The sequence below is a fragment of the Anastrepha ludens genome, chromosome 6 (genome assembly GCF_028408465.1).
Source record: "Anastrepha ludens isolate Willacy chromosome 6, idAnaLude1.1, whole genome shotgun sequence".
Lineage (NCBI taxonomy): Eukaryota > Metazoa > Arthropoda > Insecta > Diptera > Tephritidae > Anastrepha > Anastrepha ludens.
The window spans coordinates 10,847,762-10,870,948 of record NC_071502.1 but is presented as its reverse complement, the minus strand read 5'-3'; the positions used below and the strand labels follow the sequence as shown (position 1 = coordinate 10,870,948).

General features: G+C 33.9%; 1 protein-coding gene across 2 annotated transcripts in view; it reads left to right on the top strand.

Moving 5' to 3' along the window:
* LOC128868124 (uncharacterized) overlaps positions 1-23,187 on the top strand; it is a 157,338-nt gene that overhangs the window by 111,998 nt on the left and 22,153 nt on the right. For both annotated transcript variants that reach the window (XM_054109884.1, XM_054109885.1), the window contains 5 exons: positions 472-573; positions 738-887; positions 1,089-1,208; positions 4,381-4,475; positions 20,979-21,070. In XM_054109884.1, coding sequence (XP_053965859.1) covers positions 472-573; positions 738-887; positions 1,089-1,208; positions 4,381-4,475; positions 20,979-21,070 — 559 coding nt within the window. The remainder of the gene's footprint in view (positions 1-471; positions 574-737; positions 888-1,088; positions 1,209-4,380; positions 4,476-20,978; positions 21,071-23,187) is intronic.

Genomic DNA, 23,187 nt, shown 5'->3' with positions numbered 1-23,187 from the left:
ACCGAAAATTGACTGTGCATAAATATTACAATTTTCTCAATGATTTGCAAATTTCCAATAGATAAATCATAAAAATCTTGCCCTAATTTAATTGTCTCGCAATCAGTCGTATTCATGGTTGGCGACCATAATTTGTTACTTGAAAAAAAAAAAAAAATAAACTCTCCAGCTGGTTGACTGGCATGGCCCTGGGTGTACATTAAAATTCAATACAAGTGATTTTGTCTTATTTCATTATCCTCTCATTTAATTTCATTTTTTAAGCTTCGGCCTTCACTTAAAAGTTTCAGCCTAACAACTTTACCGTTCAATTAGGTCAGTTAAATTATTCAAGCACACACCCCCACACCACCACTGCTCAAGATTGAACTGCCCAATAGCCAACTATGTATTACTAGCAACACTTTTTTCTTTGACTTTTTCGTTACAAACCAACACTAATCGTTTATTATTCCCATTTTGTTGTTGCAGTTATGGTTCACCACATCATAGTCGTTCGCAGTCGGTGAAAACACCAGGCAGTCGTGCGTCAGGACGTCCTAATCAACTATGTCTGCCACAACAGCGTTCGCGGTAAGTCTGCGACCATTGTCTGAGCACTTGCTTTACCATTAACAGTGACAATGTCTGTTTGTGCGGCAAATTTACATTTTTCCCCCCTCTTTACTCACTTACACACATATTTGTGTTTTATAGTTGATATTTACTTTGTTTTTTTTTCCTTATGTTACCTACAGCGTCGCTTCAATGCCAAATACCGGCGTGGAGGAGGAGTACTATAGACTGAGACATTTTTCCATCACGGGCAAAGGTGTAGTAAATCGGGGAGATTCGCTAAAAAGTCGACGTAGTCGTTCCAACAACAGTGTAGCGAGCTCAAATTCGAGGTGAGTAGCAATTTTAATGCAATTCAAAACTAAGGCAGTTCAACAGGGGAACACAGATGAAAGAGATGAGTTAAATGGATTAATATGACGCCTCACTCGCTTTTTATTATAAACATTGAATATTGTATATATTTGGCTTTGATTATTTCTACTGCTTTTTTTGAGCTTCTTTTTTATTTATTCTGTTTGTTTTTTGCACAGCACGGAGCACTTGACCGCCGCCCAAATTCCAGCACCGAATTCGGCACGCACATCGGCCACCTGCAGCTTAGCATCCAGCCGTGAGAGCAGCACCTCAAATCCAGGCAGTGGACCATACAGGTGAGTTTTGTTATAGTTTTTTAGCACCGGTACCCGTAGCTTAAGTCATTCAAATGTTTGCAAATTGAGGGGAAAAGTTGAAATGAACTGCGTTTAAGTGGATTATAGGTATTTGTGTGCAGGCATAGAGAAAATATGTTAATTCATATTATAGCCACGCGTTGAATGAATTTGATTAGTGCGAGTTAAATCGAAGAAAATTAAATATTTAGCTAGGCAAAGTTGCATGCATTCTATTTGAAATATGAAAAGGTACAAAATCGCTTAAAGTAAACAAAACATTTATATGAGGAAGGATTAACATTAGTTAGTTAAGTCAACTTTACTTGGATCATGACGGCCTATCACGGCGTACCTCGGACGATCCACATGCCTTTAGTGTTGACGTAGACATTTAGAGCATTTAGGCCAAATGATATACAAAAAAAAGCAATTACTTTGAATGAAGAAATTCAAATTCTTATCATCTCTATATACTTACTTACATATATACATATAAATATAAATATGTCTGTGTTATGCCTTTGTTAGTTGGACGTAAAGTATAAACCGTTATAGCTCGATTCCATGTCAAGTGATCCAAGTATTTTCAACATTGTTGTAAATATGTCTGAAAATTAATTCCTTCGTAGGCTTGAGTATAACAACAAATAAGCTGACAAAATTTTGAAAACAAATTTAATAATATTGCGATTTATTCAATGTTGCAAATTATGGTACATAATTGTTTGAAGGGAAGCATTTTCGTTTCATTTTAACATTTTACTAATTTTGTTTTTTATTTTTAAGCTCAAACTTTTCTTAGTTTTGAATATGTAACAGTTTCATATATTTTTTTATAATTTTTAAGCTGAAATTAAATTTAAAAAATCGTTTTTTCTTTAATTTAATTTTTTAAAATGTTTGCTTTCCCTTTGCAAAAAATGTTTCCTTTTTTGCATCATTTTAAAAAAGTAAAAAAATTTAGTTAACAAGTTTTAGCTAACAAAATTTTTAGTTAACAAAAATTTTTTTAAAAAACATTTTTTCCCCAAATTTAAAAAAAAGCATTTTTAAGATTTTCTTAGTTTTTAATGTGTAACATTTTTACATATATTTTATAATTTTTAAACTAAAATTAACTTTATAAAATTTTTTTTTTATTAATTTGATTTAATTTATTAAAAATACATGTTTCTCATTTAAAAATGTTTGCAAAAAATATTTCCTTTTTTTTGTATCATTTTAAAAACGTCAAATTCATATTTTTTTACATAATAAATTTATTGTTTCGTTAAAAATGTTTGAAAAAAATTATTTTTGTCATTTTAAAAAAATTTGTCATTTTTGAAAACCTCTAGCTGAAAACTCTCCTAGAGGGTTTTTAGAGTGAAGAATCTTTCTTTCATTTAACTTTGTAAGATAGAATACAGCTTTTGAATGAAATATTTTTTAAAGAAAATTTAATTTTTTTGGTAAAAATGTTTGAGATTTTTTTTTTTGTTGTTATAGTTGAAAATGACAATTCGAAAACTTTTATATAGAGTTTTTTAATGAGAACGATTTTCGCTTAATTTTAGCATTTTGATATTTTCTTTTTGAGCTAAAATAAAAAAACTTTTTTTTGAAATAAAATTATTGCTCAGTTCAAAATGTTTAAAAAAAATTTGCTTATCATTTTCAAACACTCAGGTTTTTTGAAAAATAAATTAATGTTTTACTTAAAACTGTTTGGGAAATTTTTTTTTTTTGTATTTTTTACCAAAGACTATTTGAAAATTTTCTTAGTTTTTTAAGTGAATGTTTTTTAATATCTTAGGCTAGGATATAAATAACATATTTTTTGGGAAACAAGATTATTTTTCTGTTAAATCGATTAGGAGATAGTTTTTTTTGTTGAAAATTTTCATAGAGGGTTTATAGAGTGAAGCATCTTAGTTTCTTTTTAAAATTTCTATAGCCTTTTTTTAACTTTTTAAGATGAAATACAATTTTTAAATGAAATATCTTTTAAAGAAAATTTAATTTTTTTGGTAAAAATGTTTGAGAATTTTTTTTTTTTTTGAAAATGACAAGTCGAAAATTTTTATATAGCGTTTTTCAATGTGAAAGATTTTCGTTTAATTTTAACATATTCATATTTTTTTTAATTTTTTAAAAAAAATTTTGGAAAAAAATTATTGTTTAGTTCAAAATGTTTGAAAAAAACTTTTTTTTTTTGTAATCTGCAAAAACGGCAATTTGAAAATTTTCTTACTTTACCATAATATGTTTTTTATTTCTTAGGTTAAATATAAAGAACATTTTTTTTTGGGATCAAATTTTTTTTCTTTGCCAAAAACATTTGGAAAAAAATTTTTTTTTGTCCTTTTTGAAAACGCCAATTTGAAAATAGACTGTTTAGAGTCCGCGTCTTAGTTTTGTTTTACCATTTTTATATATTACTTTTAATAACATTTTAGACTACCAAATAAAAAAATATATTTTATGCAAAAAAAATGTTTGCTATTTATAAAAAACACAAAAAATGCTTCACAAAGATTTTTAAGGAATTTTTTTTTTAAAAAAAGTATTTCCAAAAAAAATTTCAAAAATACTTTTTCTAAAAAGTATGTCCTATTCTTAAAAACGAATAAAGAAAATATTTCACTTTAAAAAACGGTATCAAAATATTATATTTCACTTCTAATATATCTCAAAATTATAAAATTGTTTTCAAAATTTTTCAGTTTACTCCTACTTGAAGCAGAAAATAAACTAATACTGGAAAAAAAATTTACGACAATGCCCAAAATATTTCGATCACTGCGTAATAAACTCACGTTCAGCTGAAGCGTAGACGTGAAAAGTAGGCAGGAAGCAAATATACCGTATACCTATAGCCTTTTTTTAATAAGGAACAAAAATTTTATTAATTTAAAATTATATTATAAAAAATTATTAATTAAAATACTGAAAATTTCTCTATAAACTTCTGCAATAAAATAAACACTTTTTTGTGCGTTTTTTTGGCTAGTTAGTGATTTACTGAAGCTACGGCGCGTTGTGTTTGAATTTGGTTTGCTTTCGCATGCCTCAGTGATCTCGAATTTCTAAAAAACAAAAAAATGTAGATGCATAGTGTATTTAATAGCACCTTTTTTTTAGTTTTATACAACTACAAACTTTTCCTTTGTTTCTTCCACATATTCAGAGTACTCATGCTCGGCGGCCCAGCAGTGGGCAAAAGTTCGCTGGTCTCACAATTTATGACTTCTGAGTATTTACACGCCTATGACACAAGTATTGGTGAGTACACAAACACATGCTTTGATTAGTCTATAATATTAAAATACTACTAACACAAAAAAAATACATTTAAAATAAAACTCAAAGAAAGACTAACCATTCGATTAAATATAAAAGCGAAATCTTAAATTCTACCACTAACCCTATTAAGTGTTCCCATCCACTCATTTGTTGTTGTTTTCTGTGCGCATCGCTTACATAAAATTGTAACTAAAATTGAAAGTAAATTTATTATTTCATAACTTTTGCTTCATTTGCAGTTATTTAATTAGATTTTACACTGCTTTGGTGACAGGCGCATTTAGCATCACTTAATAATTTATAGTGGATGTGCCAGTGACTGTGTCTGTCTCTGTTCTGTGTCTGTGTATGTCCGATTGTGCTGTCTGATTGTCCACTTCTTATTATGATTTTCATTTTAAATGTCAACATTTTAATTTGAGTATAGCATCAGCTAGTCTTGATTTTTCCTATGTATGTGTGTGTATGTGTATTTATCCATCGAAACTCTACATTTGAAACCTTGCATCGCTCATAGTCCCTGGCAAGTCACAATTCGCAGAGCTATCAAAATCGCACCGCATCTACACCCAGTCCTTTACCCCTTCTTGCACTTTGTGTGTGTTACACCCTGTGGCGCTCATTTCTTGTTATTTGTTTTTTTGTTTTTTGTTATTCACTATTTCTCTCTTTATGCGTACGTGGTTGTAAGTGTGCACTCGTCGCCTGGTCGCGCATTTATTAAAATTTAATTTGTGTTTTAAATTTAGTGCTTTCTCGCATTCATATTTTTTAAATGCTTACAAGGATTTATTTTTTATTATTTGCATAGTTGAATTTTATTACATCTCATTTCTTTAACTTTTGGCTTGAATTTCATATTAAGCTGGGTTAGGTGAGGTTTAGCAGCCGCATCGCACATAGAGACAGCGATGCCACTTAGACCACGAAATGGTTGCGTTGTGAGTTAATTTCATATTCATTCATTTTTAATTAAATTTTTTAGTCACATAAATGTTTGCAAATTTTTTCTTTCCCATTTTTATGGCATTTCACGAGTGCATTTCGTATGCGCGTTCGTTGGCAGGTATGCCGTTGGCTGTGAGAATTTGTAATTTGTAATATTTCACACTGTCTCACTTCAATGGATTACTTTTAAGTAACAAAGTGCATAGATTTTAAAAATACGTGATGCAGTTAGTGGCACTAAAGTCATGCGGAATAGTCGACAAGCAATTTTCATTGACATAAATCAGGGATAAAGTATTTTCAATTTTAAATTCAATTAAAAATATTTATTAAGAGCTGTGCTAAATTTCGAAAATATTGAGCATTTAGAGTTCATTCCTATTTGCGTTTGAGGCTTACTGATAACAGCGGGCAGCCAAAACTAATGGGGGCTCCAGATAAAAGGCCCTTATGAATTAATAAATTAATGAATCAGTGCCTCATCCAAGCCCAGCTCTCTTAAAAACAAGGGCGTGTAGAGTAGTACACATAACAGAAGTGAAACTTTCAAGGCAGATAAAAAAAGAGGGAGAGACCCGAGAGAGCATGAGAGAAAGAGAGGGAGAGAAAGAATATATTTCTAACATTTGCAGAGAATACAAGTAGATAAAATTTACAAACAACGGAGAAGCGTCGACCGGTGTAGATAAACGCCCACACAAACCGTGGCAGCAACGCACACTACTCCGAGCGTTTATCACCCGCACAAACGTAGCGATTCCAGGACCGCAGCAACGGCACAAATTACAGCAAGGCAATTACAATAAATCCGACGCCGGAATGGATAGCTCTTTATAGTACACACAAGCACTAGCCAGGAAACGGAAATAAGCGCCAAAAAGTAGGCATCAAAAAAACGCAAAAGAAATTGGGTCCAAAAAACGCCCCAAACAGTGGGCACCAAGGAAATCCAACCCACAAAAGTAAGCACCAAAAATATATTTCCTAGAAGTTTGCACCAACAGAAAAGCGCCGAAAAGCAGGCAGTATTATTTCGCACTAGAAATTAGCAACCACAAGGAAAAATTCAGGAAAAATAGCCTAAAGTGTATCTAAGATATATACCATATAAGGTATAGCCCTCTCTCTCCTTTTCCTCTACTTTATATCGTTTTTCTCTCTCGCGGAACAAAAATGCCGAAAACGTTGCATGGCCTTGAAATTTTACTCTCCATTCTCGCTCGTTCATAGACGCTTAAGAAATTTCACTTCAAAAACAACTAAGATAGAGCTGGGTTAGGTTGAGTGGATGCACCTCAAACGATGGCAATGGTTTTAGTGCAATCTGACTGTCGCTCAGCATGGTAATTTGCTCATTCCGGAGCTAATATCAGTGCATAGACAGCCGACATACGCTTCTGCCCGAAAATGCTTGAAACACTAGCCAATGGTCCGCTTTGTTTTCAGGTCATGTAATCCAGCGCCTATGCCTCAGTTATCCTCGATCCATCAGTATGCCAATGTGGGGTACACTCTTGCAGTTTCCTGTCAAACGCAGATGTCCTCGAACCTATTTTGTCAGCCCGTTCGAACCTGAATTTCTTCACAAATTTCATAACCTTAAAGATATCATCAGAAGAGTGCACCCGAGAAGAGTGCACAAGGAAAAAAGAAAAACTAAAAAGAAACAAAAGAAGAGATATCATCGCTGGCTAGTTGGGCAAGAGCGCTTGGCAAGTTCAACGACTCCATGAACTCTCTTATCGTTTACAAAAACCTTCCTTAGTCGTGTTAAATAAGGTTTTCCTGTCCGCATCGCTGAATAACTAACTGATTCGGTGTCAGCTAGAGCATCGACGCCATAGCAGCTGTAGGGCAGATGCGCATCGCTCGCGTGATGCAAAAGCCCCTATGCAAATTTCATGCTTTTGGGTTACTTTTTTGGAGGAGTTTTGTTTTACTGATGCCTCAGTATCCGCAGCAAATAATGACTGATTGTTGATGCATTTCTTACTCGGCAATCAAATGTGAATTTAAAATCCTAAAAGCGGCAATTTTGACGTTTAACGAAGTCACTAAAATGAAAATGAGCTCGAAGGCTCACCGCATTAGCGAAAAATCAACGCTATAATACGAAAAATCATCTCTTCGCGGATAATCTGTCATCACTTTTTAATGTGTAATAATTCCTGCAACAAAATCTCCTCACTCTACTCAGTCATAAACCATCCCTTCGGTGAGCAATTGAACTTTGTATGCATGGAGTCGCAGTTCTGCAAGTGCAAGTTTATGTATAACAGTGGTACATAAAACACGAAGTAATACCTTTTTTAATTAAGTTTTTTTTTACATTATTTCCCTTCATCTATACATTTCCGTTATTTGTGCGCTCACTTTATGCATTTTCCTAGTCCATAAACACACCTTGGCCACTGCGTAGTATCCCTCGTGTGCTTAACCACACATGGTCGGGCACACTGATACATCTACCTACTATATGTAGTTATGTACGTGTACTCGTGTAAGGCCAGACGCAGCACTATAAACGCTAGAAAAAAAAAAACAAATCAGCGATTTACTGTTAGCTGGCTGCACTTGCCACATGTCCTTTGTGTCTGTACCCAGTCTGGTTAGCAATCACAAGCCAAAATATTATATTAACATGCCGTTATTTACTATCTTGTTTTTTTTTTGTATTTGTATTGGGTCTATGTGTATTGGCTTTGTTTATAAATTTTACTGCTTTAGTTTCATTATTTTCTTCTTGCCTCAAAGCAATCTGTTTTACTTAAATTTATTTTGTGCGAATCATTCAAATTCAAGAAATTTCTCGGTACTTTTGCCAATTAAATTTTGTTTAGCGCAGTTTTTATTACGATTTGATTTTTTATTATTTTTGGCTATTTTTTTGTTTTCTTCAAATTTAATTTCGCTATTTTTTGGCATTGCTGCTTTGCAAAATTGTATTCATCATGCGCATTTATTACTTTTTTACTGTCAAATAATCAAATTAATTTGAAATCTCCACTCATTACTCGAAGAACAGAAAATCTGTTGAATAAACTGCAGAATCAAAAAATTGCTTAATTATAAAATACATTACGTCAATATCCATTTTCTCTTCACGATTGCGTATTTACAAGTTCTTCTTCTACTCATTGTCTCGTTTTCTTCTATTTTTTCAACAAAACTGCGTATCTATCAACACAATAACAAATAATAAAAAAATTATTCGTTGGTGTTTTATTGCAAACACAAAAATACAATTTATTTAAGCTGAATGCGTGGCGAACATTTTTTAAATTACATTGTGCTTAAAAAATGTGATTGCCTGGCTTTGCATAAAAATAATATGCACAATATTTTATAAAAAATATAAAAAAAATAAATACTTAAAAAATAATAAAAAAATAATAATTTAAAAAAATAAAATTAACAATCGTACTTTGAAAAACCAAAAAAAATGTATAATTATAAATAAATAAAATGCACTCAAAACAAACTCAATAATTAAAAAATAATAACAAAATCAATTACAAAAAATTACCAAAAAACTAAAAATAGTATATAAAAATATACTTTCATTTAAATATCCATAATAACAAATTATAAAAATTAACAAACAAATTTAAAACAATGAAAAAATAATAATATTTAAAAAAATTCAATGCTGAATAAAATCAATTAAAAACATTTTATAAAACTAAAATAAAATATTGAACAAATGAAAATTTTAATAAAAATAAATAAAACATTTAAATAATATCAACCAAAATAAAAACAAATTTAAAACTAAAAAAATTTCAATAAACACCAAATTATATTAAATTAAAAAAAAAAACAATTTGTTAAATATTAAAACCAAATAAAAAAAAAAAAAATCATTCATTAACAAAATCAATTACAACAAAATTACCAAAAAACTAAAAATAATATATAAAAAAATACTTTCATTTAAATACCCATAATAACAAATTATAAAAATTAACAAACAAATTTAAAAAAATTCAATGCTGAATAAAATCAATTAAAAACATTTTATAAAATTAAAATAAAATATCGTACAAATGAAAAATTTGACAATTAATAAAACATTTAAATAATACTAAACTAAAATAAAAAAAAAAAATTTAACTTCAAAAATTTCGATAAAATCCAAATTTTAAATTTTAACAAAAAAACTTTTCAAATATTAAAAACATCATTAAAACTAAAAAAACAATCATTTATTAACAAAATCAATAACAACAACATATAAAAATTAACAAACTTTAAACCTTGAAAATATAAAAAAATTAATAATATAAAAAATTCAACGTTAAACAAAATCAATAAAAATCATATTATAAAACTTAACAAAAAAATGCAAATATTGAACAAATGAAAAAAAATTTTAAAATAAATAAAAAATGTAAATGCAAAAAAACTAAAAAATTCAATTACTAAAAAAAATTACATAAATGCATTTAAATTTTTAAAAAACTTTAAAATATATTAAAAACAAAAATGCTTATAAACTTTATACTTGTGCAAAAAAAAAAAAACAAAAAACACAAAATTTTGCATCACAATATTTTACATACTTAAAAAATTTAAATTATTTATTATAAACAACTATCAATATAACGGTCAAATAATAAATTTTAAAACTAAATTAAACTTTAAATTAAATGTTTCATCAAAATATTTTACATATTTAACAAATAAAAAAAATTTATTATACACAACTATCAAACTAATGGTCAAATAATAAATTTTTAAATCAAATTTGTTTAAAAATGTAAATTGTATCAATTCAAACCACAAAATCAACGAAAAACTACAAATTAATAGGACTATGAATAAGTTCGTGCGGTTTTTTTCGAAATTTGAAACTTTATTGACGTAAAATGGTTACAAATTTAATATTCAAAATATTGTCCATCGCTTACTACTACTTTTTCCCATCTTTCTGGCAATTCACGGATTCCCTTTGTGAAAAATTCGGTCGGTTTTGCCGCAATCCACGAATCGATCCATTTTTTGACTTCATCGTAATTACGGAAGTGCTGGTCAGCCAGGCCATGTTGCATCGATCGGAAGAGATAGTAATCGGATGGCGCAAGGTCTGGACTATACGGCGGGTGGGGTAGGACATCCCATTTGAGCGTTTCTAAGTATGTTTTGACCACTTGTGCAACATGTGGCCGAGCATTGTCATGTTGCAAAATAACTTTGTCGTGTCTATCGGCGTATTGCGGCCGTTTTTCTCGCAGTGCTCGGCTCAAACGCATCAATTGTCGTCGGTAGACATCCCCCGTAATCGTTTCATTCGGTTTCAGTAGCTCATAATACACAACACCCAGCTGGTCCCACCAGATACACAGCATAACCTTCAGGCCATGAATATTCTGCGCCGACGTCGATGTTGAAGCATGGCCAGGGTATCCATACGTTGCCCGACGTTTTGGATTGTCGTAATGGACCCACTTTTCATCGCCAGTCACAATTCGATGCAAAAAACCCTTTCTTTTGTGCCGTTGAAGCAGTTGTTCGCATGCCATAAAACGGCGTTCAACGTCTCTTGGCTTCAATTCATACCGCACCCAATGGCCTACCTTTCGGATCATTCCCATGGCTTTTAAACGTTTGGAAATGGTTGATTGATCAACTCCCAAAGTTTTTGCAACCTCTTCTTGCGTTTGAGCCGGATCTTGATCGAGCAATTCCTCCAATTCGGTATCCATGAACTTTGGCGGCGCACCCTCGCGTTCTTCGTCTTCCAAGCCAAAATCACCACTTTTAAAGCGTGCAAACCACTTCTGGCACGTTCGCTCAGATAGAGCATGCTCACCATAAACTTCCACCAAGATACGATGACTTTCGGCTGCTTTTTTCTTCATATTAAAATAATGAAGAAGAATTCCCCGCAAAAACACATTATTTGGCACGAAATTCGACATTTTCAAGTGTGGTAAAAATATTGTTGTTTACGCTTCAAATAAAAAACTTATACTGACGTTTGTGCCTTACGACAGTAGCTCTCCAATGAATGTTTGGAAATGTGGATCGATGGAATAATAATCAAGTTACGCCATCTGTTGTAAAACCGTAACGAACTTATTCATAGTCTTATTTTAGTTAGTATTATTTTTGCATAAATCGCCTTAATAATAAAAAAATCACAAATAAAAAAGCATTAAATTTAATAATAAATAAATATTACCTAAACATTCATACATATTTTATAAATATTTTATTATTTAATTAAAAAAATTATAATGCTTCTAATTACGTAACATTTTTCAATACAAATATTAAAAAAAAAATAAATAAACCTCATTACAAATATTAAAAAAAAAATTAACAAACCTATTGCAACCAACCAAAAATAAAAAACGCAATCAAACATTTTAAATTAAAACGAAAAATTTTATACAAAAATATTAAAAAATGACAACAACATAACTACCAACTAATTCATCACTCTTATTTTTGCTTACAAATTTTCTCTAACCAACTACAAACGAACACAGATTTAAATCAGCCACCTTTTTCCGCAACTTTAACAGGCCAATGCGAAATACGCATAGAAATCGAAAAACCCGCTGACGGTAAAGCCACTTTCGCTTAATAAATATGCATACATACGTTTTTCTAACATTTCAAGTAAAATTTTCAATATTCGCTAAATCATATCAGAGCTAAGTCATATCATAGAATTTAAAAAAAAAAAAAATTCAAAAAAATACAAATATTTGCTAAATTTACCAAAACGAGTATTCTAAATTTGAATTTTAATATTTGCTAATGTCGTTTAAAATAAATCTATATGCACAACAAACACGCACACACATACATACGCTTATGTATTTAAAACACACAAAAACAAATTTAAATTTATTATCCCCAAATATTCACACAGCCCGGAAATACACCGCCCACAACACATTGAGGTGCCCTTGCACATAAAAGTTTTCCTCAGACTGCACACAAACACACGCACCTAAACACCCACACACATCTACTTGTAATCCAATATAATCAGCACAACTTTTGTATTAATATTGAAACGTTACTTACAAAGTAGTCCACTTATGGCGCCTGGCTCCTTTGCCACTCATTACATACGCAGCCCCTACCAGCTACCTGTCGCTCATTCGAATTCCTCGCAAACTTTTATGCAATCGAAGATGTTGTATTAAAGTGCCATACTTGTGTTGACACTTATTTAGTACTTGTATATGTGTGTATGTATGTGTACATATATAATTCATCTGAGTTTTTTTATGTCCATACATTCACTGCTCATGTGATGGTCCCGCACAAAATTTATTTCTGTAAAATTGTAGTGTATGACAACTTCCAAAGCAACATTGGCATTCGCCAGCTTCCTTGCCCCAAAACCCACTTTTGCTCACTCGCCACTTTTACAAGTGTAACTAACTTTCGTCATATATCACATAGTTAAAATGACTCAAGTTTTACTTCATTTCTACGGAAGTCATTTGGTGTACGCTGTTCGCTGTTCGCTACTCTGCCTCCACTGCCATAATGCCAAGGCAACTAATTAAAAACGGAAAACTGTTTTGCTTACCTTCATTAGAAGGGATCTTAGAGAGAACACTTTTAAATAGTTTTAATGATTAAAATGCATGATTCTTGATTAACTCATTCATCCCAATTAGCCAGCACATTTACATACACCACTTGCATACTTCAGGTACTTTTTTGTTTTTGGTTTGTTGACATGACACACAACTAAAACAGCCCAACAGTGTTTAAGATTTGCTTTTCTGCCTTTGGGCATATGATATTAAAAACCCACGCACGCTAAATTTATCTTCTTCCAAAGAACTATCGCTACTTACGAGTATAACTCAATGTAAGCTGGTGGGCTGTATCGAGTGGTCTTGGGGTAAATCCCAATAAAACAGAGCTAATCTTGTTCACCAGACAACACAGGACACCTTTTCTAAACTCCCCTACGACAGACTTTTGTAACTCAGTAAAGCTGCATGTACATAAACACATCCTTTACCACAACTTTCCCAACGAGAGAAGATTGAGACAATGGGGTAATGGACAATAGAAGCGGACAATCAGAATCTATACTAATGGTTCCAAGCTAAATGAACAAGTAGGTGGAGGCCTTCATTCTTAAGGAATAAATGCGAGCGTCAAGCATCAATCGTCTCTGGATGGTTCGCATAGCATTTGTTCTTAACGGCTTCCCACAAAAAATAGTCCAACGGGCTTAAATCACAGCTCCGAGGCGGTCAATTGATATCGGAATCCAAAACGGTAGCCAAAAGTGCGAGTGTAACTTTGGCAGAGTGAAAAGTTGCACCGTCCTGTTGAAACCAAATGTCGTCCATGTCATCCTCTTCAATTTTAGGAAACAACTCGTTGAGCATGTCACGGTAACGCTCCCCATTCTGGTTACCAGATGACTGTAGTGTATTTCAAACTGAAATTCTGGCTATCAGGGAAGGTCTGCTAGCCCTAAATAAAAGTGTTCTCACCACAAGATATATATGTATGTATATTCAGGTAGTCAATCGGTCCAGAAAGCTTTACAATCGCCTAATATTAACTCGAAGACAGTAAAAGAATGTATCGATGTTTTGACAGGATATAAATCCGGGTCGTTCCGGTAACGTAGAACCGACTGTCGTGGGAACGTTGACAGAACTATCACAGTACTTTGTAATAAACCTGCTTTGGCTGCCCGGGTCACAGAGACATAGAAGGAAACTGCAAAGCAGATAAACTAGCGAGATTCTGTACCACATTACCGATGCAATCAGCCACAGCGAATAAACCTTTACCTTAAGTAACTTCTAAGATGCTTATAGACAAAGACACTATCAGTGCTACCAACAGACTATGGTCTCAGTCCCTGAACTGTGCAACAAGTAGAATGACGTGGCCGGAATGAAACATGGGCCGCACAAACCGATTATTGAAACTGAACAGAAAGAACATAAGAAATCTTCTCGGTGTCTTAACAGGGCATTGTCTGATTGGCAGGCTTGCCAGTAGAGAGGGAGCACCCGATAACGACTATTGCAAAAGATGTAACTACATTGAAGAAGAAGAAGAGACTATAGAACACTTTCTATGCGCGTGCATGGCTCTGGATAGAAGAAGGTTCAATATTTTGGGAAAAAGTTAAAATATTTTAGGAAAAACTTCCCTGAATAACTTGGTAAAAGTAGCCAATATAAAAATAACAAGCCTTGCGAGATATATTAAAGCCACAGGTTGGTTCAATGAGGACAATGTAAAGTGTGGAGAGGGGACAGCTCCGGTGGTATCACAATGGGCCTACAGCAGGCGTAGGTGTGTCAACTGACAACCACTAAACCTACCTACCTACGAGTATAACTACGTGGAGGAGTAGCGGCCTGGCACCTTTTTATCAAAATTTTCGAACCTCTTCCAACTTTGTCATAAATAGTGATTGGCATATTGCAAACTATAGCTCAGTTTTCTTTCAGCTCAAGCATAAGCATTTAGCTTCTTAAGGTTTATTACCTTTCCAACCTAAGTTATCTTACTTAGGCTAAAGGAAAACAGTGCTTATAAATAAGCTTTACCGCTGCTATAGCCAAATCTGACCCGCTTTTTATTGTATTCGTTATACTCGTGTGCAGCTGCAATGTCTATTCCTTGGGCCAATACAACTAGAAAAACTTAAAAATATAATTAGGACATAGTCCTGCTCAGTACGATTCGAGTTGCGACTCTTTTGCTAGGCATTGTGCCAAATTCAGCTGCATATGGTACAAGCTGCAGAGATGAAAGAGAGCAGACTAGCGGTGAACAACTTCTGTGCTGATATTCGGCTTTATTGAGGATACAAAAGCACTACTCCATAAGCATCTCAGTATTTTTCCAACCACAGTTTCCACATGATTATTCAATTTTTCGACTATATATTTACTTTACTCGAGAAGTTTGGCATGCTCCGCCGTATTTTTGTGAGCTGGCTTGACACTTAAAAGTGTTATTATTCATTTTTTCGGCGTGGTAATGGCAACGGTTGTATGGGTTAAACTAAGGCCTTTATGCACTGCGACCAGATTGATCTATTGTGCACCCCTAAATTTTTATGGCTGATCTCTAACACCATCACACAGAGGCTACAATCCTTCATCAGCAAATGCCACCGCATCATCTGCAGAAAATTCTGGCCAAACACCATCAGTAACGACACACTATGGAGATTAACGAATGAGGAACCCATTCTTAGGCAAATCAAACGCAGAAAGTGGCGATGGATAGGTCACACGTTGAGAAAACCACCAGATAGCATCACAAGGTTGGCACAGGACTGGCACCCGCAAGTAAGCAGAGGTTGCGGTCGAGCAAATAACACTTGAAGAAGGTCGATGCTATGCGCAAACTAGCAGATGTCGATATCTCATGGGAAGGTGCATAAACAACAGCACAAAACCGTGTACGATAGCAGAGTCTTGTCGAGGCCCTCTGCTCCCGAGAGGAGTGAACCGGAAACAAAAAAATTCTCAATTTTAGTATGGCAAGAAATCGACTGAGCTTTTATAAGTCTTAATGCTTTTATAGGTAAGCGCCCAGGATTCTGTGTCGCTTATGACCTAATGCTTAAAATTGGTGCTTAAGTGTTTCATGGACTTCCCCTTTGGCATAAAAGTCTCCCTTCTCGTTTCCTTCGAGTGCGAGTAGTCAATATTTAGCTACCAGCTGCATTTCATGTAATTGCAGAAAACTTTATTTTTCGGTTGCATCACTTTTCTTTCTTTAAGGTCGAATTTTCTACTTAGTAAATATTTTCACTGAACTATGACTCGGCTATGACAGCTGCTTTTTTCACCTATGCGCGTCTTTTATTTACCTATTTTTTTATTTTTATTTTACTTATTTAATTATTTTTTCCTTTTTATTCCTATTTTTACTTCATTTACCCACAAACCGCTCAATGCACTTTAATTGAAGTATCGCCCACACGCTCGTGAACTCCTTCAAGCCATTTTCATTTTATGTGGAATTCTTCCATTCTCTGATTGCCTTTTTTTTCTCATCCTCAGTGCCTTCATTATGGCAACTAAAACTGCTTTCCGGCTATCCAACTCATTGGTTCTTCTGACTATTATCATTTATTTTTATCTCGTTGCCGACCATTTTACTAAACACTTCATTGAGTTTTGTGTGCCTTTTTGTAAGTGTGAGTAACGATAGTAATAATGGTTGGATTTGTGGGTCCAGTTTCAAAGCAGCCGGACGCATTTATTTTAATAATCGTTTATTAATGATAGCAAATCCTAAAGATATCTATATCATAAAAAGCTTTTATGGAGACATCAACTTTTATGGAGACATCAACTTAACGATATTATTTTCAAACAATTATTGTTGTCATCAGCGAAAAGTAACTTTTTTAAAATTTGTATGCTACTTCGCACTAAAACTCGCTATCTTAGCTGTGAGAGGTGAAGTTAGTCATTTTGCATAACTTTTTTTCAATATGAATTTGAAAGGATTTACCATATTTCACCCATTCCTTCAAGACTTTCGAATGAGTATAAGCCACTCTTCTCAAACCGAATTCGGGCAAAAACCAGTAATACCTATGCATTTCTTTCCAATGCTTCATCTTGCACCCAATTTTCTCATCACTTCATGTATTCCTGATCCCAATTGCTTAAGGCCTCGCATTTAACTAGTCCAAGTTTCTAAAAGCGCACCTAAAATGCAGAGCTCTGAAACTAAATTTTCTCCTTTCAACTTTGATTCTTCATCATTTCCACCTACGAGAGTATTTTATTTAATTCCTTCTATGAGAGTATTTTATGTATTTCACCTATTCTTCTTTTATTTTATTCTTTCCTTATTCATCACTATTTTATTTTTGCTTCATTTACCCACAAACCGCTCACTGGGCTTAAAATTCTTGGAGATACAAAAAAACGGCCTTTTTGAAAAAAGGGTAACCAGCCGCCATTTCTTTTATGTTACTCTGAGAAGATTAAAATGTGTAATTCATGACATGGACAATGACAGAATTTCTCAGTAATTTTATTCATTTCACTGTCTCGCTGAGAAAAAAATCCCACAATATGCTTATATTTTGAGCTAAGCGTCAATAGCCTAATGAGTCAAAAATCAGAGCAAATGATGATGGAATTGAAAACTATTCACTATTTTGTGTTCTTCTACTTGAGCGGTCCTGGTGGTCTAGAGCTCGAAAATTTAGGGTCTTTTCTGGATTTTCTTTTTACAATAAAAAACAGTGCGTGTAGCGTAGTACCCATAACAGAAGTGAAACTTTCAAGACAGACAAAGAAAAAGGGAGGGACCCAAGAGAGAATGAGAGAGAGAGAGAGAGAAAGAATATATACATATCCAAAAAATTCACAACATTTGCAGAGAATAGTATAGTATAGTACACACAAGCACTAGCCAGGAAACGGAAATAAGCGCCAAAAAGTAGGCACAAAAAAACAAACGACAAAAAAATTGGGATCAAAGAACGCCCCAAACAGAAGGCACCAAGCAAATGTAACACCAAAGAGTAGGCACCAAAAATATATTTCCTACAAGTTTGCTCCAACAAACAAGCGCCACAAAGGAGCCAGTGTTATTTCTCACTAGAAATTAGCAGCCACAAGGAAAAACTCAAAAAAAAAATAGCCTAAAGTGTATCTAAGATATATACCATGTAAGGTATAGCCCTCTCTCTCCTTTTCCTTTACGTTATATCTTTTTCCTCTCTCACGGAACGGAAATGCCCAAAACGTTGCATGGCCTTGAAATTTTACTCTCCATTCTGGCTCGTCCAACGACGCCTAAGAAGATTCACTTCAAAATATTTAAATTTTTCGAGCTTTTTATTTAACTTTTTTACATACAAAAATGAAAAACAAAATTTAATTTTTTAATTTAAAAAATGGCACTAAATTTGACCCTCCTGAAAAATTGGAACTAGACGGAAAATTGGAACTAGAATAAAAAAAAATTGCCAAAATGGCGCGGTTTTGAATCGGTTTTTTTTTTTTCAGTTTTTCAATCAAAAAAATACGAAATAATTGAAATAATAATAAGATTTTAGTACGGGCGATAGCCAGTGATGTTGTGAACAACTTATGAAAATTTCAGACGATTTGGTTGAATAGTTTTTTTTTTTTTGACAACACCAGGCCGAAGAAAGTAGTTTCAAGTAAAATGAGATTTGAGGTACAGGAGCGCGCGGACCGCTCTCTACCTAGTTAATGGGCTGTACAAGCTAAAGTATTGGGATTTTCCGCATGAAAATTTCACAATATATTCTTAAGATGCTATACTTTCGAAATATCGAAAAAAACAAAAAATCGATTTTTTGAAATTTCTAGACCACCCTTTAATATTTTCGCACAATGATGACGCAGTTGGATGATAAATTTCATTAGATTTGAACACTTAGAAGAAAAGAGTACAATAGAGGAAAAAGTCAGAGAACTATATGGTAGTTACCTAAATCATCTTCATATCAGCTATATCCCAATTTTCTTCTTCTTCTTATTCTTTTATTATAGGTTTTCACCTGTTTTTCTTCACACAATTACATTGTTATAAATTACAAAGTATTATTAAAATTCAAAATATCGAAAAGTTATTGTCCTTCCGCTGATGTCGAAATCCAGCTTTCGCGCCATATCTTGGTGGTCTTCCAGGTCCGCGCTGTCCATGTGGTATATAGTCCCTCGCTATTCGGATAATTCTGTCGTCACTAGCTCTAGAAACGTGATCATTCCAAGCTCGTCTTCTTGTTCTTATAAACTTCACTACGACATTCACGCCAGTTTCGTCCCGAATGAGCTCGTTTCGAATGCAGTCAAGACGCGTTTTTCCTACGATGGATCGTGAAACTTGCATTTCAGCTGTACGCAGTAGCTATTTTGCTTTTGCCTTTTCAGCTCGTGCTTCGGCTCCATAGGTCAGGATTGATCCTATTACAGTCTTGTATATACGCGTCTTGCTTTCAGTGGTCATATATTTGTTTCACCATACAACACCCCTAATGCAACCTGCAATATGTGCGCCCTGCTTACATCTCTCTCTGACTTCCTTAATAATGTGGATATTTCTATCCCTAATAAACCATTTTGGACTACCTGCCATAATACAATTTTAGATATATCAAAAATAAATACATAATTGCCGCGTACACTTCTGTTAGGTGGTTGGGCGAGCTTCTCCTGCTATTTGTGGCGTGCGTCTTGATGTTGTACTACAAATGGAGGGACCTACAGTTTTAAGCCGACTCCAAACGGCAGATAGTTTTTTATAAAGAGCTTTTTCATGGCAGAATTGCTGCCGTTACCTGCCGAGTGGCGAACGCTATTAGGAAAAACGTTTCATTTTGGCATTCCCTTCCGAGACTCCAACCTATGGTAGGGCAAATTTGCAATTTTAAATACTGCCAAAAAGTAGCCAACAAAATTTTCGGTAAATGCTTTTCGTGTCTATTCAAATGCACAAGAAACTCACAATTGAAATAATTTTCAAGTAAAGAAATAATAATTCGTTGCATAGTAATTTAAACGATTTTTCACAAAAGCTTCGCACTTTCATGTAAATTTTTGTCAGCTTCACATACAGACTTTCTGTTCGTAAAAATATTTCACTTTTTGTATGCCGTACTTTTCTCTAATATTTTACTCAAACAAAGAAACTCTTTCAAATTTCTTTGAACTGACGTGCATTCAACATTTCAATGACAAAATAATTCCAAGAAGAATCAAAACTCTGTTTAAGTCGAAAGAAAATGAAAATGAAGCAAATCAAATATTTCACTTTTGCTTATGACTGAGCCGAGCCTATGCTAGCCTACCATATTTTACGTATTTATATTGCGTATACGCCCAGGAGCACTTCATTTGATGTCAAATTTAGCAGAAGTCATCAACAATTGCAGTAAAGTTGTAGATTAAAATATAAATTTAAATCTAAAGATAAACATTTCGATTTATGAGAAATGAAATTGGAGATTTGCTGCTCACATTCCAATTGCTTTGAATTGCTGAGTGCACTACATTTAATATTTACTCAAATGCTTTCACTACACTTTTGTATTACCTTACACACCGGCAATTCATGCTAGTGCGTTCTTAATAACAAACATAACCACTTCTTATTCAACTACTCATATTTCACACACATTTCTTCTATATCTATGCATATTTCTAATCACATTGCCTTTCAATCGAACGCTCATGCATCTCTTAGTTGCTTCTCAAAAGTTCAATTCCCTTCATTTCACTGGTCTATTTATATGTTATTATTATTCATTAAATGTGTTACATATTTATTCGTATATTTACATACACACGCACACATTTATGTGTTCACTGTTGTCAACATCGTTGTCACTTGTGTTGGAAGTTTTGTTGCTTGTTTTGTCGCATGACCCAAAAATTCTCATTTGCTTAGTAGAGAAACGCATTAATACTCAGTATCAATTTTATTACTATCAAATGTTGTTATTATCAAAATATTTGAAACCTATATATGCATTAAAATGGAAAACTAATATTATTTAATTTATTTCCACAGATGATGAATCTGGTGAAAAAGCTGTCTCAGTATTACTTAGCGGCGAGGAGTCCGAATTGATTTTCATTGATCACGCCTACACAGAAATGAATGTGAGTATAAAACGCATGCGAAATTTCTATTCCTTATTATAGAACTTACTACTTTTGCTTACTTATTAGTACTTATTTTTAAATAACAGCAAAAAAATATGCATTTTTCATCAAATTATAGTGAGAAAATAAAAAATCACAGTGCGAAACGCGACTTTTGACCAAGAACAAGCGATGGCATATTGAAGTCTAATAATAAATGTATAAAATAGGCTTGAGCTTCAAGCTGAAACAAGCTAGTGAGTTGAAATTTTAGCCTCAATTTGCCTGCTTCATAAGCAGAGTATTGGAGCAGACTTAGTGCAGTGAACTCGCGCTCAAAGCACTCAAATTTATGGCTAGTTTTGAGTTTGTTCTTCATATTTAAATACCAAACTCTCTGTAGTTGGTCGTCATTTTATTTTGCAATTCCACAACGAAAGTGAGCAGCGGTAAGATGAAAGCTACTCCATAGAATTAAAAAACAATTATTTCTCAACTGAATTTTTAGCTGAATTTAAAAAAAGATGAAGAAAATCCCAAAAAATTGTTGGAGCAATTTTCATACATTTTTCTGGTAAATCAAGACAATATTTTCTATGCCGTATCCAAATTCTCAAAACGAAGTTTTTATATTAAGTAAAATTTTACACTCAAAAATTTAATCTAAAATTAAATTTCATGCGTTTAGCTGAAGGAGAAAAGGTGGCAGAAACTATCGCCAAAGCTTCCAGATTCTCAAGACGAAGTTTTTATACAAAGTAAAACTTTACACTCAGAAATTGAATCCAAGTTTAATTTTCATGCGTTTAACTGAAGGGGTAAAGGTAGCAAAAACTATCACCAGCGCTTCAACTCAAGCAATGAGATGAGTTTGAAGAAAACTTAAAAGTTTGGCTGCGAGTGACTTTTGCATACCAAATCTAGGTAGGTAGCTAGGTGAGATAGTTGAAATACTTTTGATACCATTATGAGAGCTCCAACAGGCAGATATTTACAGCCAGCCACAAGTGTTGCTGTAAGGGAGAGGATTGATGAGATGTAGGTTGGCGCACTGCCCCAGGCTGTCGCAGAAAGTAGCACCCAGTAACCTTATTCGTCTAATTACCAAGCCCGGACATTTACAGAGAAAATGCTCAACAGTCTCTTTCTCTAAAAGGTCCTCACGCCTTCTGCAATGGGTGTTCAAAGGTAAACCGAGCTTTTCCGCGTGTATGCCAATCGTCCAATGATCGATAAACACAGCTATGAGTTTGGAAATTGAATGGCGTGGGCTTTCCAGGACTTTCTTAGTCCTCCATCTATTGCATTGCGGGCTCAGGGTTATCGAAACAGCACATGAAGAAATGGAGCTCCATGTCTTCTGCCCTTCCCTGAGAAACAATTTGTGCAGTTCCCCTTTAACAACAGTCAGGGGGATGCCTATGACCGGGTAGAAGATCTCTGAGACCAATTCAGTCCCCTTCCTGGCAAGCTTATCAGCAATTTCGTTTCACTTAATGCTCCTATGCCCCGAAACCCTGCTGCCGGCGCAGTAATGGTATGTTCAAGGACTAAAAAACTCCCCCTTGTTTTGAACCGTGGTCGACCCTGGAACCGCTTTCGCATGACTTCAGTGTGGCATTCCATCTTCCTCATACCTCCATGCCTGCGTCCAGATCCCGCCTTTTTATACGGAGAACTCTTTCCGAGAAACCCTTGATGATCTCCCAGGTTTCCTCGCTACTTAGCAACTTGTCGATTACATTTTCAGTGGTTATGTGAACGACTGCATTCGGCAGCGTTTGACGTTTTTGTTCCCAAAGCTGGTATTGGAAGAATGTGTGTCCAGCGTCGTCTTCGGCGGCATCCCCGTATATGCATGTGGGGTGTTCGCTACTCCCTATCTTGAACAAGTATTTCTGGAGGTACCCGAAAGCCTTGTAGTATAAAAATTCATTTCGTCGGAGTCCCTGCTGTTCCATATGACGACCTCTTTTATAAGCCTAGCCGTCCACCTGCCGCGTGTTTCGTTACTTCAGCGGTCTTCCTTTGGCTTTATCGTTTCATCACTTGTTTTCTCGTGCTGCCGATTTGCTAACTCTTTCTTCCATTCCCTCTTTCTTTAATGTCCACAGTTTTTTTCTTTTAAAAACTAG